The 18,169-nt window shown below is 37.6% G+C and overlaps 1 protein-coding gene across 3 annotated transcripts in view; it reads right to left on the bottom strand.

Annotated features, from left to right (window-relative positions):
• Positions 1 to 568: 568 nt before the first annotated feature.
• LOC123514008 (85/88 kDa calcium-independent phospholipase A2-like) overlaps positions 569 to 18,169 on the bottom strand; it is a 49,028-nt gene continuing 31,427 nt past the window's right edge. Inside the window, exons 12-16 of one of the 3 annotated variants that reach the window (XM_045271554.1) lie at positions 12,085 to 12,270; positions 10,240 to 10,411; positions 6,991 to 7,086; positions 2,140 to 2,378; positions 569 to 1,469 (exon numbers count right to left, since the gene is read on the bottom strand). In XM_045271554.1, the coding sequence (XP_045127489.1) occupies positions 2,148 to 2,378; positions 6,991 to 7,086; positions 10,240 to 10,411; positions 12,085 to 12,270 (685 nt within the window). In that variant the 3' untranslated portion in view covers positions 569 to 1,469; positions 2,140 to 2,147. Of the gene's footprint in view, positions 1,470 to 2,139; positions 2,379 to 6,990; positions 7,087 to 10,239; positions 10,412 to 12,084; positions 12,271 to 18,169 lie in introns of those variants that run through there. The other 2 variants (XM_045271555.1, XM_045271557.1) reach the window with 2 other exon arrangements.

The raw sequence follows: 18,169 nt of genomic DNA on the forward strand, positions 1-18,169 counted from the left end.
TGCACACATCTTCAGAGAAGTCCTATGATGCCTAACAGACTTGGGAAGTAGGATGAGTGCAGTAGCCTCACTATAGTCTGTCTACTCTAAACTGGCTGCTGAATATTGGTCTGAGGAAGTGGACAATTGGGTTACTGTTCAAAATATATTGTAGCTTATTGATTATATAATTCATTTTGTGTAAAGTACTTGTTTTCTATTCATCAATATAAATATCACAAGGATAGTCTATTTTTCTCAAGATATGACAACAGGCATTTTCGTCCCAGACTGAGACCCAACAGCCAGTTTAGAATAGACAGAGCTGAACATCCTTGTAACACTGCACCAACCACTATGTTGTCCTCAGCCAAACTCCTGTTTGAAGTTGAAAAAATAATGAATTTCTCAGAGATCACCACATTAAAAAGGATATGAACTGAGTATCATGATGAATGAATGAGCTGTGGTGAGCATTGAAGCCTCTGTTGTAGTGCTCTATGAAATATGGCAGATAATGTTGCAAGACTAGTTCTTTACCATATGTTTTAACGACAGTGTCATCGGTAAAAAAAAAAATACCCAAAACTGCGGGCGACACAATTTATGTCGGCAAATTAAAATATTCTTACAATATTCCCAATGCGTTACTGAACACTCAAATTTTGACAGAGTCATCCCTGAGGGCTGCCCATGCTTTGTATAAGTGCATAACCTTGGGCATGGCTTGCCGACAGCACAAAACTTTACAAATACAACAGGTACTCAACCCATTTTTCTTTGGTTTTGGACAACAAGGATTCTATTTCCACAGTAAAAACAATTAGCTCAAACCAAGCTGCACTGGCGGAACATGTAATTAAAAGCAGGGCCGCAGGCAACGGGTTGGCAACAAAAGTAGGAAAAAGAGACATGACTTTTTCTCTTTAACTATGCATAATATCTGACTGGTAAAATACAAAATCTTTACTGGAATAAATTCAAAAGCATATAAACAAGTAACTCCTAAGAGTAGTTCAATGTCAACTCATTTCACAATAACTGCTCTGTTAAAAACTAACCCTTAAAAATAAACATCCACAAATAATGCTCATCCATATATATATATATATATATATAAAAATATTCAGAATAACAACAAACTGCATACAATGAACAACAATAGCTCTATATTACTTAACTTATTATAACTTAAGCCTGTGCTTTGGCATGAATATAATATTTTACTGGCCCAATTTCCATAAAAAACACATTTTATCAAGTGTACATAAAGAGCAAGAGTTAAGTAAAACATTCTTAAAATCAATTAAAAACTGACTAGTTTAAGGAAATCTCACAAGTATCTGGTCATATAAATAAGTAATGGAAATCTTATCCAAATACAGGTACTACTAAATTTCTCCCAGCACACCATGCAATCCTCCAACCATGGAGTTAGGGAACAATAGCCCATATGAAGCTGATACTGCAAACTACAACTTCTGAAACACCTGAAAAAAATAAATAAATAAAATAAATAAATAAAAATAAAAATAAATGTTTATGCTTAAGTATATCATTGATGCATTATTAACATTAAATGATGGCAAGAAGAGTGTCCTAGGACATTACACTTTCCCCTTTCATCTGTCTCTTTATTGTCCGTATATCTGTACGTAATAATCTTTCTTCCAGTAATAAAAAATGTCATTTCAAAATAAATTTATTCTTTTCTCCTAAATCAACCTTTAATTTTAGCTACAAGCACAATAGATTTAATTAAAAGTTGGTAATCTAGCAAAAGCTCATTATACAGTAAAAAAAAAAATAAAATAAAAAAAAAATAAAAAAAAAAAACAATAGGACAGCTTAATAGTGAACCACCAATCATTTCTCTACAGATAATTAACGCTAAAAGTGAAGTGCAACAGCATAAAAGCAACATTCAAGGATCATTGTAAAAACTGCTTGGTGATCATAATCAGATTCTTCACACTGTTAACAGTGGCAGAGTCTTTGCATATATGATCATGGACATGTACAGGGACACAAAAACTATACCATGATTCAGTATTTCTTGCATAAAGCATATTTGTATAGAATATTTCACCATTTTACAATCAACTAAGAATAAGTAACATCAATCTATAATTACTCCAGCACAAATAATAATCAACACACCTTTATTACTAACTCTGAGGGCAGCCAAGAGTTAGGAGATTTGCCAAGCGATTGATTTGGTCCTTCATACTACGGATATATACCATAGTTTCCCATAATGCATTGATTAAGATCTCATCTTGTTTCTCATCTAGCTGCACATCAAGGGAAAGCTGTGGAGACAGTCGCTGATACACTATGCCGCAGGTTGCACACCAGGCACGTGCTCTGTCTACTGTGCGATTGTCAGCCATTGTTGCCTGCAAAAAAACATCCTTATCAATAAATAGCTAAATAAATAAATAAATAAATAAATAAATAAATAAATAATAATAATAATTCATAAACAAAAGTACAAAGCTGATGAATGGAGTACTAGAAAATAGCAGACAATGTAGAAATTTAACTGATTCAAATAAAAAAAGAGGCTATACCAAGCAAATGACATGAATTTACATGGCATAAAATTCAACAGACATCTTTTTTGTGACATCAACATTGATATAATAAATACCCCCTTCTAAACAATGATCTATCTATATATCAGGTCACCAATCACACAGGATGATCCTGGCAAATCAACACATACACACATTGCCCAAATAAAGCACCAAATACACACACACATTAGACATTAGGCTGCGCCTGCACTAGGAATGAGAAAGTGGGTGAGAGTGAGCAAGGTCAGATGATTTTGAGAGGCTGCATTAGAAGCGATTTCAAGCAAGAGTGGGCTTCTACTCACATTGTGACTGACAATTATTAACATCTGATACAAGACAGACACTGTCCTTCCTCCAGTAAACTACCAGACTCATCATAAAATTTGCTGTATGAGCTTCTGCTTTTCAAGCAGCTATACTCAAAATAAGAATTAAAATTTTTTTCAGGAATGAGCTTTTAATCAATACACACTCAATACATGAAGATGTATTGAGTGTGTATTTGGAATAATGACTGTAATTCTCACAAAAAATTATGTACACTTGTGTGGTCATTCCACGCTAAAGTCACCCTGAGGACCATAATTGAAAAATGGTCTAAACTAGGTTTGTAATAGATCAAATCAAAGCTGAAAATCTGAAGTTTCTGATTTCAAAGAGAAAAGCTGAAAATATCAAGCCAAATGTTTGTATGAGACTTTTAAAGTTGAAGAAAATTGTAAAAGAAATTTTTACAATAAAACCCTAATTTTATTTTTCCATTTTTTTCATTACAAGAATGGTTGTTGATTCTGACTTTGATGTAGGCTAGAAGCATGGTCATCACTGTATTAGGTATGGGTGTTGTTGGCAATTCTAAGCAATTTAGTACTCAGTAATAATTGATCATAAAAACAATTTTCTATGTAACAACCATAGCTAAAATTTTGTTTGTATAGGTCAGTGATTTCTTAGAGCAGCTTCATATCCAATGTAGGTTTAGTTGGGGGGTACATGCTACATATGCCTTTTTCTCTAGTTATCTATTTTACTGGAATTACGTTATGGTTGTTACATTTTTTCTTTATCTTTCCCATTATGATCATTTCGTCGTACAAATGACACAATTGTAACAGCCTGTCATTCTGCATGCATAAGCTGGTACCATCTATAATCTGTAATTTGTTTGTTTCCAAAGAATGAGATCATGACACTATTCAAGAAGACATGATTGTAAGGAATCTCCTAGTGCCAAACATTCACAGGGATACCTATATCTTTCAAAATGTGCCATTAACTGTCACTATTCAATTAATAATTGATAGTTCTGTGTACTAATATATATATATATATATATATATATATATATATATATATATATATATATATATATATATATATATATATATATATATATACATAAAACTCAGGGTAGTTCAATAATTTGTCTACAAATGTAACGTTACTCATGATGGATTGACCTTATATATATATATATGAACTACCATGAGTTATATATTACTAAAAGTGTGCAAGATATATGAATGGCTACTGTATGCTATGATAGCAAAAGCAAGGTTTATAGTAACAGTTAGGTGGTGATGCATAGTAATGATGAAGAAAAAGAGAAAAAAGTGTTTAAATAGATCATAGCAGTGTTATGATAGACACAGAGGGTGGAAGAGAGCTTGGCTGTGTGAGGCAAGGGGATGGGAGGGAAGATAAGAGGTGTGTTGAAGGGGGAAGGAGGGAGTTCAAGGTCACAGCTGTCAATCACAGCTGCCTGCTGTTTGTTTGTTTGTTTCTTTCTTGTTGTCTTAGTAGCTTCATCTCTTCTTCTTGAAGTTTCTCATTCAAATTTTCATAAAACTGCAGAGCTAAGCTTTCATTTGGTATATAATACATATATATTTGATGATTTCTGGAATTGAAATTCACACTAAAGATTCATGTTTTCGTGGAATGACCCTATAAATCTATCTATCTATCTATCTATCTATCTATCTATCTATCTATATATATATATATATATATATATATATATATATATATATATATATATATATATATATATATATATATATATATATAGGGTCATTCCACGAAAACACATTTATAATGTCCTGGTACTTAATTACTGCCATTATTTTTGCTTCATTTCTTACAGGAATCGCCGTGTAACGACTGTAACTAAATTTTTGTAAAGATCGTAACGGCATTTATTATTTTTGGGAGGAAAAACTTAAATGAAATTTGACAAAACCTATACGTCTTTGCATTGTTTAAAGCTTCATTTACCTCCATTTAAATATTTTAAAATTTCCTTTTATTGTTGCAGTTTTGCACATGCATAACAGTAAGTCAAACTCCGAGTTGCATTTGTGTAACAACCGTAATGGTTCTTTAACAATGAATATCAAGAACAATAATAATTATAGAATGTTCTGGATAATCTCATGTTCTTTTTTTACCAATACAGTAATACCTCGAGATACGAACGCCCCAATATACAATTTTTTTATATACAACAAAAAATTTCATATAATTTACATCTTGAAATATGAAGATATTTTTAAGATACAAATAACCATCAATAGGTGGCACAGCGATCGCTCGGCTTCCCACGTCCACCCGAACATTCAGCCCGCATTGTGTATCATTGTTCATCCTTTGTGCATGTATGTGTCTGTGCTCCTTGGCGAGAAACACACAAAATAGCCTGTATTCACATACTGATTACACTTAGAAATTTAATAAACGAGTGAGTACAAATGGTGTTCTGCTCACAAGCAACTCTTCCTCTTAGCAATGCAAAAAACCAGAAGTCTCTAGATGTCATGGTTACCAAAATATCACAAGTTGAATGAGGTGGTATCATCAGTTTACGTGGCCTTGCATCCGATTGGGTTCAGCGGCCTTGGCTTGAGTGACAGAAAACAAGCCCCTTGTATCCTCTCTCTCTCTCTCTCTCTCTCTCTCTCTCTCTCTCTCTCTCTCTCTCTCTTGTCGCTTGTTCTGATACCACTCTCATTCAAAAGTTGTCTCGCCGTAACATGGCGAGAGACCCGAGGTATAGAAGTAAGGCGCGCGACATGTCCCTAGTTTAGAGGATTAAGTTATCATTTTGGGCAATATAGTACATATATATCATGCATACAATAAACATTGTATTTATCTTACATTAAATCTATATTTGGTTGGTATTTAAAGCATGTTAATTTTTTGGGGAAAATTCGTATCACAAGAACGAATTAATTCTATTTCCATTAATTTCTATGGGAAAAATTGATTTGATATACAATTTTTTTGCTAAATAACGATCGTCACACAACGAATTAAATTTGTATGTCGAGGTACCACTGTAGCACTATCTTGGTAAAAATCATGTCACACTACCTGCATAACTTCTAGAGATATATGTAAGAGTACACCCGTAAGTTTCTTCTGAATGAAACGACTAATTGTTGAATCACATCTTGATATTCCAGTGGTCATCACTATGGTTGCTTGTAGAATACATAAAATTATAATAGATAAGGAAGAAGTTAACTTATTGAGTGGCACCTTAGGTGATACAATTTGTGAGTACATTCAGCCACCACGTAGTGAAAAAAATCGTTCCAAAATTTCCAAGACTGTGACAGAGGCAGAAATTAAGATTAACAGTCAATCCATGTGTCGTGGGTGGTGACATTTTTTTCAGTCAGAGAAAGTATAATTTTTCAGAATGGATTAATATTTTGTACATCTTATGTTTGCTTGCTGGACAATGACATATAAGCCACAAATAACTTAAGACAAAATCAGTCATACTTATGCCCTACATAAGACCAGATTTGATGCTAATGCTATTTAAGAATAGACTGGTATGTCTGAACATATTGTTGAGAGCCGGCTGTCACAGTGCCAGGCTGCAAAAGATAACACAACCCATTTATCAAAAACCTGCTCAGCCTAAAAAGAGCACAAAAATGGACTCTTAACTGTATTGATATGTGATTAATGCTTTTATAAAGACAAAAACATGGGAAACACTTTTTTGAAAAGGAGAAAAAAAAAAAAAAAAGAATATTAACATTTCATGCAAGACTCCAACCTCTGGTGTAGTGTGTAGTGGCTTTGGAAAATAAACAATGACAGGTAGATCTAACCATAAAAGCAATCAACAGAAAGTGTTGATAAGGGGGGAGAAAAGAAAAAAAAAAAAACGATATAATGTGGCAGTGGAAGGGAAGGGGAGATGAGTAGTGTTGCTAGATGTTGATTAGCACTGCAAGAATCTACAACTCAGTGTCAAACTAGAGGGTCAGTAAACTTCATTAGCATCAAACTCAAGGGGGGGCGGGTGTATATTGCATAGCTAAGAACTGCAATATACACTATAAAATATAAGTACAAATATACAAATTGAATAAAACAAAATGAAAAATATTGAATTGAAGGAATTTACCTGATCAATGAGCATCTTGGCAATATTAGAAAGTCCAAAGGCCATCTGGACTGTGCTCCACATACTCTCTGGCTTGAAGCAGTCAATAGCATCAACCTATAAGACAAAGTCCATATCATAATTATTTTGATAAATGATTAACTAAGGTAACAAAGTTTTATGGTCTTGAAATGGTAAAGTGAATGCTGTTAACATGAAGAGCAATATATATGTTCTCAAAAGTAAGCAAACACAAAATTATCCTTTTTTTTTTTTTTTATACCATGTGGGCTTTACACGGGAATTTATGGGCTAAAGGAGATACTTTTTTGGGTACCTCCTATCTCAAAGCCCACCTACTAGGAAACCGTTACCCCGAGTGAAGAAGCCCAACCTACACTCGGACCGTGGACAAGATTTGAACCCGTGCGCTTGGAGACCCCTCGGACCCCAAAGCACGCATGGTTCCACTGTACTACCATTGTTTAAACCTTCCTAAGGTGATTTTCCCACACAAAAAGACCAATAGAAAATTAAATGACCAAGACAGTGTAAACAGTATGAATATGGTATACAGTAAGTTCTCCTTATATGGTACTTCGTTATCTGGTAAATTCACAGGTACGGTGTTTGGTAATTACTACCCTCGATTCTATTTACCGTAAGAAAAATTCACAGATACGGTATCTGCTCGTGTTTTGTTTACAGGTGCCACACATTAAGAGGCTTGCCCATTTGCCTCGCCGCTTCCCAGGACTCAAACCCGGCCCTCTCGATTATGAGTCGAGCGTGCTAACCACTACACTACGCGGTGTGTGTGTGTGTTTCACTGTTTGATCTGCTGCAGTCTCTGACGAGACAGCCAGACGTTACCTACGGAACGAGATCAGAGCTCATTATTTCCGATCTTCGGATAGGCCTGAGACCAGGCACACACCACACACCAGGACAACAAGGTCACAAATCCTCAATTTACATCCCGTACCTACTCACTGCTAGGTGAACAGGGGCTACACGTCAAAGGAGACACACCCAAATATCTCCAACCAGCCGGGGAATTGAACCCCGGTCCTCTGGCTTGTGAAGCCAGCGCTCTAACCACTGAGCTACCGGGTGTGTGTGTGTGTGTGTGTGTGTGTGTGTGTGTGTGTGTGTGTGTGTGTGTGTGTGTGTGTGTGTGTGTGTGTGTGTGTGTGTGTGTGTTTACCTATTTGTGATTACAGGGCCCGAGCCATAGCTCTCTATGTTCTGTCTCTTTGTCCACACTTGTCCAATTTTTCCTTCATTTGACTGACACTCGCCGCACACACCACATCCACGCTCAGTTTTTTCCATGCATCAATGCTCCGATACGGGAAGCTATACTTCTTGATGTCGCTCGTGCAGGAATCCTTCAGTATTTTCTTTGGGTGCCCTCTTAGGTAATTATTGGATGCCATCGTGATCAGGTTCTCCCTATCCAATATGTCCACTCCATGTACTATTTTGAACATTGTTATCATATCCCCTCTGACTCTTCTTTCTTCCAACATGCTTAATTCCAGCCTATTTAACCTCTCCTCATACAGTACCTCTTTAAAGTCTGGTATCATTCTTGTTGCTAACCTCTGCACTCTTTCCAGTTTCTTGACATGTTTCTTCATGTATGGTGACCAAATTACTGATGCATATTCCAACTGTGGCCTAATCAGGGTGGTCAATATTTTCTTTATCATGTTCTCATCCAGGTAATTAAATGCCCATCCTATACTTTGGAGCATGCTGTATGTTTTTCCAAATATTCTATTAATGTGCTTTTCTGAAGACAGATTACTCTGTACAGTCACTCCCAAGTCTTTTTCTTCACTGACTTCAATTACAGTCTTCCCCCCCAGCTGGTAGTCTTTATATGGTCTATATTTACTTCTACCCATTTTCATTACACAGCTTTTGTTGGTATTGAATTCCATTTGCCACGTCCTGCTCCATTCATATATTTTGTCCAAGTCCTTCTGCAGTATATTACAGTCATGCATATTCCTCACTCTCCTAATAATCTTTGCATCATCTGCAAACATATTCATATAACTTCTCACTCCCTCTGGCATGTCATTTATAATAGATCAGGAACATGATGGGACCAAGCACCGAACCTTAGGGAACTCCACTGGTTACCTTCCTCCACTCTGACTTCACTCCCTTCACTACCGTCCTCATTTCTCTACCTGTCAAATAATTTCTCATCCACTCCGTCAGATTTCCCCTTATTCCTCCGATACTACTTAACTTCCACATCAATCTGTTATGTGGTACTTTATCAAATTTTTTTAAGTCTAGGTATACACAATCAACCCATCCATTCCTCTCTTGTCAAATATCGACCACTCTTGAGTAGAAACAGCAAATTTGATACACAAGATTTCCCTTTTCTAAAGCCAAACTGTTTCTCACTTAGTATTTCTTTGTTTTCCAGGAACTCACACCACTTGCTTTTGATCACTTCTTCACATATCTTACACATAATGCTGGTCAAAGAAACAGGTCTATAATTCAATAGTGCCATGCGACATCCACTTTTGTAAATTGGTACTACATTTGCCCTTTTCCATTCTACTGGCACCTGTCCCGTGTTGATATATGTTCTTGTTAAATCTAAAATTGGATCTAGTAACTGCTCTTGACATTCTTTTAACATTCTTCCAGACATACCATCTGGTCCCATTGCCTTGTTAACATCTAATTGACTCAAAACTTTTGCAATGTCACTCTTTGTTGTGTGTGTGTGTGTGTGTGTGTGTGTGTGTGTGTGTGTGTGTGTGTGTGTGTGTGAGAGAGAGAGAGAGAGAGAGAGAGAGAGAGAGAGAGAGAGAGAGAGAGAGAGAGAGAGAGAGAGAGAGAGAGAGAGAGATAATATAATATGAAAGAGTAAAATATAGAGACAGGAATAAATAAACATCGTCCCACAAGATTACCAGTTGTGGAAAGCAATCATTGCCTGTCCAATCCCACCCTAAATGGGAAAATGCAGAACTTAAATGAAAATTATGATGATGATGATGATTATTATCCTCCCATTATGTTTATTCCTCTAAAGATTTCTTATGGACAGGCACCACACATAATAGAGATTGTTATCTGAGATATTTCTATATGCATTATGAATGAAGATAAGTAAATTGATAAAGACCATACTGTATGACAAAGAATACTAAATTCTACACTTCTTCCAGACAGTAATTTCATGATGATCCCTCCTTATATATTGTAAATGGCCCTTTCTGCAACACTCACCCGTGTCACTGGTGGGCGGCCTGTTCCGAGTGAAATAACTGTGGTTGGCTGTACTGCCTCACTTTCTCTGCCAAGGGCCAGCAAGGTGGTATTATACTCAAAGATTTCAGTTAGCATATCCAATGTTGGGTTGTTGGAAATGAGTCCTCCATCAATAAACCGTCCAAAAGCTCTGTAGGGATTTAAGACTAGAGGTGAAGGATACAACAATATCACTGACCACCAATATAATACCAAGCACTTTATCAATCTAGGTATCCACTTTTGCTACTTATATATAAAATGCTGTCTTCAAAATTATGAAAATATTCTAAATTGTTCTTAAGAGACTCATGAATGTTTCTTTCTATTTTTTTTCATACCATATGAACTTTTCATGGGAATTTACAGGCTAAAGGAGACTGAAAGCCCACCCACTAGGAAGCCATTACCCTGAGTAAGGAGCTCAACTTACAATCGGACCGTGGCCAAGATTCAAACCTATGTGCTTGGAGACCCCTCGACCCACAAAGCACGAGTGGTTCCACTGTACCATGGCGGCCAAAGCAACTACAGGCAACCCCCTGCTTAACAAACGTTCACACAAGGAAATTTCGCCACAACGAAAGTTTCCTTTTATTACCATCAGCTCATATATCAAACACCAAACTCACTTTAACAAAATTCTATCCAGGTAATTTTTTCCAAGTTTGAAAGTCCTGCCATATCACGCAAGCCGACAGGCTTTTTGAATACACCAGCGCCTCTCGTCGACAAAACATGCACCACTCACTCCCCTACCCTTCCTAACTCTTAGTTCAAAACAATAACAGAGTTCAGCAGCAGCTCGTCTTCTCTCGCTTAACATGCCACCAAAACACCAGTCCTGCAATGTCGCCTACCATTGCTAAGAAGACCAGGAAGTCTCTTACTCTCAAAGTGAAGGTGGATATTATTTACAGATACAAGAGGCCAGAAAACTAATAGCATTGCTCGCCACCATGGCTTGACTCTATCTACTGTCTCTACTATTTTCAAGTCAGCAGACTCTATTAAGAAAGCTGGTGAGATCATATCTCCCTTGCAAGCTAAAAGAAACACCCGAACTTGTGATTCTGCAATAAATAAAATGGAAAGCCTTGTGGAAATGTGGTACATAAGTTTTGTATGCGGTACAATGATGCGTCCTTTGTTTACATTCCACAGGTTGCCGGCTAGCATTTTTCCCGCTCCACTCTCCCTCCCTTCACTAATTTAAGATCAACATTATAAAGTTACTTACATACATACATTAGTGTACACTATTATGACTTAGTCTTAAATCAAACTGCTTAAATGTTTAACTTCATAATTTTTACTTTTATTAAACCTTTTACTGTACTATTATGCACTCTCACTTTGTTTACTTCAATGGAAGTTCAAGTCAGAGGTCAAACTTGTTATAATTGGTTCGCTTAACAAAAATTCACGCAAAGAACGGTTTTTAAGAACATAACCCGTTTGTTAAGCGGGGGTTGCCTGTACATTATAACTCAGCAAAAATTTACATAAAAGATCAAAATTTCATATAAAACCAAGTAAAATTTAGCAGATTTTCATTATTTAAGCAAAGATGCTGTTAGAAATTAAATTGTGTAGTTAACAAAAACATTAGTCAATACCAATAACCATTACATCTTCAAAGCAGGTATCCATAAAGTAATAGCATCTCCTTGGATTTTTCTCTCACATTTTTTTTTTTACCAGTCCCTTAACTTTCACTTTATATAGGACGGACACTGGCAAAAAAAAAAAAAAAAAAAAAAAAAAACAAAGGTCCCTGCACAGTTAGCAATTGTGAGAATAAAATAAACTGGCAGACCTGACCTGAAGTAGGATGGGGCTGCTCCTGAGGCCCTGGCAGCTCTCCACACCAACTGCTCCTGTGGGGTCTTGGTGGAAGCAAAAGAGCCACCTGACTGGTTTCCAAGCATCTCTTCTCCACTAAGATAATTTCGAAAAAGGTGCAGGTCTGCTGGTGATCTGTCAGCCAGCACACCAGTCACAACTACTCTGAAATATCAAGATTCTAATGATAAGGATGTAAAATCAATCTAAAAAAGCATTTCATATTCATCATAGCACAGTACCCAGTAAATGTCCAAATACACTACAGATGCATTTGACTGATGGTTTTGTCATCCATGTATTCAGAAGTTTGCTAGAAAACAGTACATTCCTAAGTATGGCAGACATAAATTCTTCATTAGTTAATCTAAAAAAATCCATACTACTACTTTTTCTTAAATCACCTGGAAATCATCATGTCATCACTAGTATACGTGGACTAGTACTATCACAATAAATTATCATGATAACAACATCGGGTTATCAGATAATGATTTCTTCTTGCATTATGAATTCACTGGTATGACTAATACTTTTGATTCCAAACTAGTGATAATTTATCATTTCAGTTTTTTGAAACATGACCATGTTGAAGTTTAAAACTTTCAAAATCAAATCTAATTATCATACAGTAAAACCTCGCTTGACGAACGTCTCTAAGGACAAACAATTCGGGAGACGACCAAAAAATTTGTCAATATATCGACCCAGGGGACGAACAATATTTCGGGGGACGAAAGCGGTTAACCGTTTGTTTGATAGCCAACCCGGCTATCACACAACAACAAAACAAAACATAAGCACAAAAGAATACAGAAACAGGAACATAAAAAAAATATTACATAACATAATCTCTGTGCCACCACGATTTTCTCCTGTTTTTCCTGGGCATGGTGATGTTACTGGCGCGCTCTACTGTAGCTTCCTCGGCGTTATCCTTTCTGCTATAACGGGGCCCCACATAGCGGCACTGACTTGTGACGCTACACGCCTGTTGTGTAGCTCTGGCACTCTGTGCACATCCAAAGTCCTCTCTTATGACTGTCTTCTCGGATCTTGTCTGTCTTCTTCCCCATCCTCCTCTCCTCCATTCCATCATGCCATCAACATCCAGTCTCTCAAGTAAATAACCTTTTCTTTTTTATTCATTTTGTTATCATTTTGATAGCATTTAGGTAAGTAAAACAATTTAGGCTTTTTATAATTATTTCGTTCATGTCATGCATACATTAAAGGTCTATTTTGAATGGGTTTTATGATTTTATTTTGGTCTGGAACGGATTAATGGTATTTCAATACATTCTTATGGGAAAAATTGATTCAGGGGACGAACAAATTGGGTGACGAATAGGATTTAGGAACAAATTATGGTTGTGAGCTGAGGTTTTACTGAACTTAAAACAATATTTTCTTTAATAAACACTGAATATGAAGAATGTTCTAAGATCATTTTAACTTTTCTATGATGAACAAAATAAATTTAGATTTAGATTTATTAATTTTTTCATTTAACCTACCAAATGCACCACAGGATTCCGCCGGTCATACCCGTGGAGCACAATTATTAACACAAAAAAATCTTAAGAATAATCTCTACTGTTATGAGACAAGAGATTGCATGAAAAGGTATAGGAAAACCCAAATATCAGTTAATTATATTGATTAGTTCAGGTATGGTGGTAGAATAACATTGAGATGTTTCAGCTAGTTGGAAAGTGGTGAGTGAGTTGATGGACAAATGTTGTTGTTGTTGTTGTTGTTGTAGGAGAGAGGAGGCTGTTTAGATGAAGAACTAGACAAAGTAAAAAATTTATTTAGAGTTCAGGATCCTGTATTTCTTCTGCTGCAATGTCAACAGATATGCACTTTTTTGCAAAATGATAGAGAGGTAGAACTCACTTGAGCTACCAAACATCATTTCAAGACATATGGCAGTGAAATATAGTCTGCCGAGTTTAAAAGTAGCCTTTAGATCATATGATGTAGGTAATTCATAGTTACCTGCTGTTCATCATATATGTCATAGTTTACGGGTTAAGTGATGCCTACTGGGCGGAAAATTAGTCAATAGGCATCCCAGTACACACCACTGATGCATATTCTTTGATACATGCATGGGAAATTTTAAGAAAAATTATCGAAGTTCTTACTCCTTAAGCTGTGGCTCACACTCAAATGCTCTCTAGTCTGAGGTGTGGCTAACAATTTACAGATTAAAATACCATTATTGTTATCACTAGTATTAGAAATTTGGATTTATCAATTTATTGGCTGTCAGTTTTAGGACAATTAATTCATCATCAGAATACAGCAACAGAGTTATCGATATTGATTTATCAGCTCGTGATAAACATTTTCATTACTGTGCCCAGCTATGATCACTAGTGTTTACAGGTACTATTACCAGTTCTGCTGTCTTTCAAATGAGTATGTCATTTATCATACATATGATAAAAAGCTATGACAAATGAATTGTACCATGAAAATTACCTTAAAAAAATCAATGAACAGGATCACAATTTTACAGTCGTCTGAAGTACAGGCAACCCCGGCTTAACGAAGGGGTTACGTTCCTAAAAAAAACAAAAACTCTTTGTTAAGCGAAATTTCTTTAAGCGAATCGATTATAAAAAGTTTGACCCCTGACTTGAACTTTCATTGAGAGTAAACAAAGCGAGAGTGCACTGAAAGGTTTAATAAAAGTAAAAATTATGAAGTTAAACATTTAGGCAGTTTAATTTAAGTCATTATAATGTACACTAATGTATGTATATATGTAACTTTATAATGTTGATGATCTTAAATTTATGAAGGGAGGAAGAGTGAAACGGGAAAGACACTTACCGGCAACCTGTGGAATGTAAACAGAGGGTGCATCATTGTATAACATACAAAACTTATGTACCACATTTCCACAAGACTTTCCATTTCATCCATTATAGAGTCACGAGTTCAGGAGGTTCTTTTTAGCTTGCAAGAAAGATAGGGTCTCACCAGCCTTCTTAATAGAGTCTGCTGACTTGAAAATAGTAGAGACAGTAGATGGAGTCAAGATGGTGGCGAGCAATACTATTAGTTTTCTCGCCTCTCTCATGTCTGTGAATAATATCCAGCTTCACTTTGAGAGTAAGAGACTTCCTGGTCTTCTTAGCAACGCTAGGCGACATTCCAGAGCGTTTTAGTGGTAAGTTGAGCAAGGGAAGACGAGCTGCTGCTGACGCTGTTATTGTTTTGAACAGGGGGAGTGAGTGGTGTGCATGTTGTCCACAAGAGGCACTGGTGTATCCAAAAGCCTGTTGGCTTGTGTGATACGGCGAGGCTTTCAAACTTGGAAAAAATAATCTGGATAAAACTTCGTTAAAGCAAGTTTGATGTTCGTTAAACAAGCAGATGGTAGTAAAATTAAACCTTCTTTGTAATGAAATTTCGTTGTGTGAACCTTCATTAACCCCTTCGCGCCGGATGTTAAAAAAGCCCGCCTGTATGATATACGGGTGGTAGTGCCTTGCTGGAAACTCGTGCAAGCTTGTCATACTTGTCGTCTTTGTGTATTACGCTGATATTTTTAGTTACTATATCGCCTTCGAAGAGGAAAGTGGACTCTTCTCTCTTAGAGAGAGAGAGAGAGAGAGAGAGAGAGAGAGAGAGAGAGAGAGAGAGAGAAAATTTGTTGTTTTGTATTTGTGTGTGTGTGTGTGTGTGTGTGTGTGTGTGTGTGTGTGTGTGTGTGTGTGTGTGTGTGTGTGTGTGTGTGTTTCACAGTTTGATCTGCTGCAGTCTCTGACGAGACAGCCAGACGTTACCCTACGGAACGAGCTCAGAGCTCATTATTTCCGATCTTCGGATAGGCCTGAGACCAGGCACACACCACACACGGTACAACAAGGTCACAACTCCTCGATTTACATCCCGTACCTACTCACTGCTAGGTGAACAGGGCTACACGTGAGGAGACACACCCAAATATCTCCACCCGGCCGGGAATCGAACCCGGTCCTCTGGCTTGTGAAGCCAGCGCTCTAACCACTAAGCTACCGGTGTGTGTGTGTGTGTGTGTGTGTGTGTGTGTGTGTGTGTGTGTGTGTGTGTGTGTGTGTGTGTGTGTGTGTGTGTGTGTGTTTTCCACGAATGTTACAAGGCGGGACGCATGTAACTTATCTTCGAGAGGAGAGGGGAGGGAGGAAGGAGATGAGAGAGAGGAGAGAGAGAGAGAGAGAGAGAGAGAGAGAGAGAGAGAGAGAGAGAGAGAGAGAGAGAGAGAGAGAGAGAGAGAGAGAGAGAGAGAGAGATGGGAACAGTCTATGCCATTGGGTAATTTTAGACACAAGGCAGGATGCATGTAGCTTATCTTTAGTGATTGGTGGAGACAAGGATGGTGGGAGGAGCACTAGGATTTTAAGGACAGCATACGGCGTGTGTAGTTGGTATCCAACACATTATACGGGACAACTGAACTGAAGAAAGCTCAGAAAAGAAATATGACGCCTACGTAGGCGTCACCGTATATGCTACTGGGGCTTCATGACGCCTACATAGGCGTCACCGTATTGAAGGGGTTAAGCGGGAGTTGCCTGTATACTTCTGACTTTCTATACCTTATTTGCAGCTTTTGTTGCTTCTAAATCTGATAATTTTCAAAGTTGTTTATAACAGGCAGTAAAAATTTCCTATCAAACTTTAAATATTTTAAACTATGCCACTGTCCAGATACCATAATGGTGACTGCCAACTTATATTTAAGACAAATTTTATCATGTCATTATTCAAACAGCAAGTAATAAAGACTGTCCTTTTTTTCCTATCTACCAACTGCTCAGACACAATGACTTCCTCTTACCTATCATGGTTAAAGAGGGCAATAAACTGAGGAGTGAATGAATGTTAAATGAATACAGAGAGTGAAAAGAGCATCTCTAACTCCCTCTTCTTTCTAACCATTTGCAACATGCACTAATGAATGACTGAGGCTCTTCCTTGTCAGACTGAGAGGAAACTTCCATAAGCCACCATTAACCAAACTGTTCCTTGCAAATTTTCTGATTCCTTTTTAAGGAATATTTTTCTACAGCCATTTCCAATGACCTTGACTGAGCAAGTGTGTAAGCAGGGATCATTTAAATAGGTATCTGAATAATATTTGAATGTGGATGATGATTACAGTATTGTGCATTCATTGTGAATACTAGACCTAAGGATGCCATGACTGAGATAATTTTTGCATTTTTCATATTCTTTTTATTTTCAACTCAGTTCCCTTAATCCCTTTGCACCGGATGTTAAAAAAGCCCGCCTGTATGATATACAGGTGGTAGTGCTGCTCGCCCAAGCACGGGAAACTCGTGCAAGCTTGTCATACTTGTCGTCTTTGTTGCTATTTTTTGGTCACTATATCGCCTTCGAAGAGGAAAGTGGACGCTTCTCTCTTCAGGGAGGGAGAGAGAGAGAGAGAGAGAGAGAGAGAGAGAGAGAGAGAGAGAGAGAGAGAGAGAGAGAGAGAGAGAGAGAGAGAGAGAGAGAGAGAGAGAGAGAGAGAGAGAGAGAGAGAGAGAGAGAGAGAGAGAGAGAGAGAGAGAGAGAGAGAGAGAGAGAGAGAGAGAGAGAAGGAGAGAGAGAGAGAGAGAAGGAGCTAACAAAGCCCCTCACACACATCTTCCGCCAGTGCCTACAAACCAGCACCTGGCCAGCTGCATGGAAGGAGGCTCGGGTCACTCCTGTACACAAAAAAAAGGATAAAGGTGACCCAGCAAACTACTGCCCCATCTCTCTCCTGTCAGCTGTCAGCAAGATCTTGGAGAGAATAATAGCTGAGCAGCTGACCTGTCACCTAGAGGAGCGTCACCTCATCTCTCCACGCCAATATGGATTTAGAAAGAGACGCTCCGCCTCCGACATGCTTCTCCTCCTCACACAAGCCTGGCATGACGCCCTCGACGCCGGCCGCCCCACCCTCGTCATTGCCCTTGACATTGCTGGGGCTTTTGACAGAGTTTGGCACAAAGGACTCCTGGCCAAGCTCGAACAGTTCGGCATCACAGGACAACTGCTAGAGCTGTTCTCCAGCTAC

The sequence above is a fragment of the Portunus trituberculatus genome, chromosome 37, assembly GCF_017591435.1.
Source record: "Portunus trituberculatus isolate SZX2019 chromosome 37, ASM1759143v1, whole genome shotgun sequence".
Classification (NCBI taxonomy): Eukaryota; Metazoa; Arthropoda; class Malacostraca; order Decapoda; family Portunidae; genus Portunus; species Portunus trituberculatus.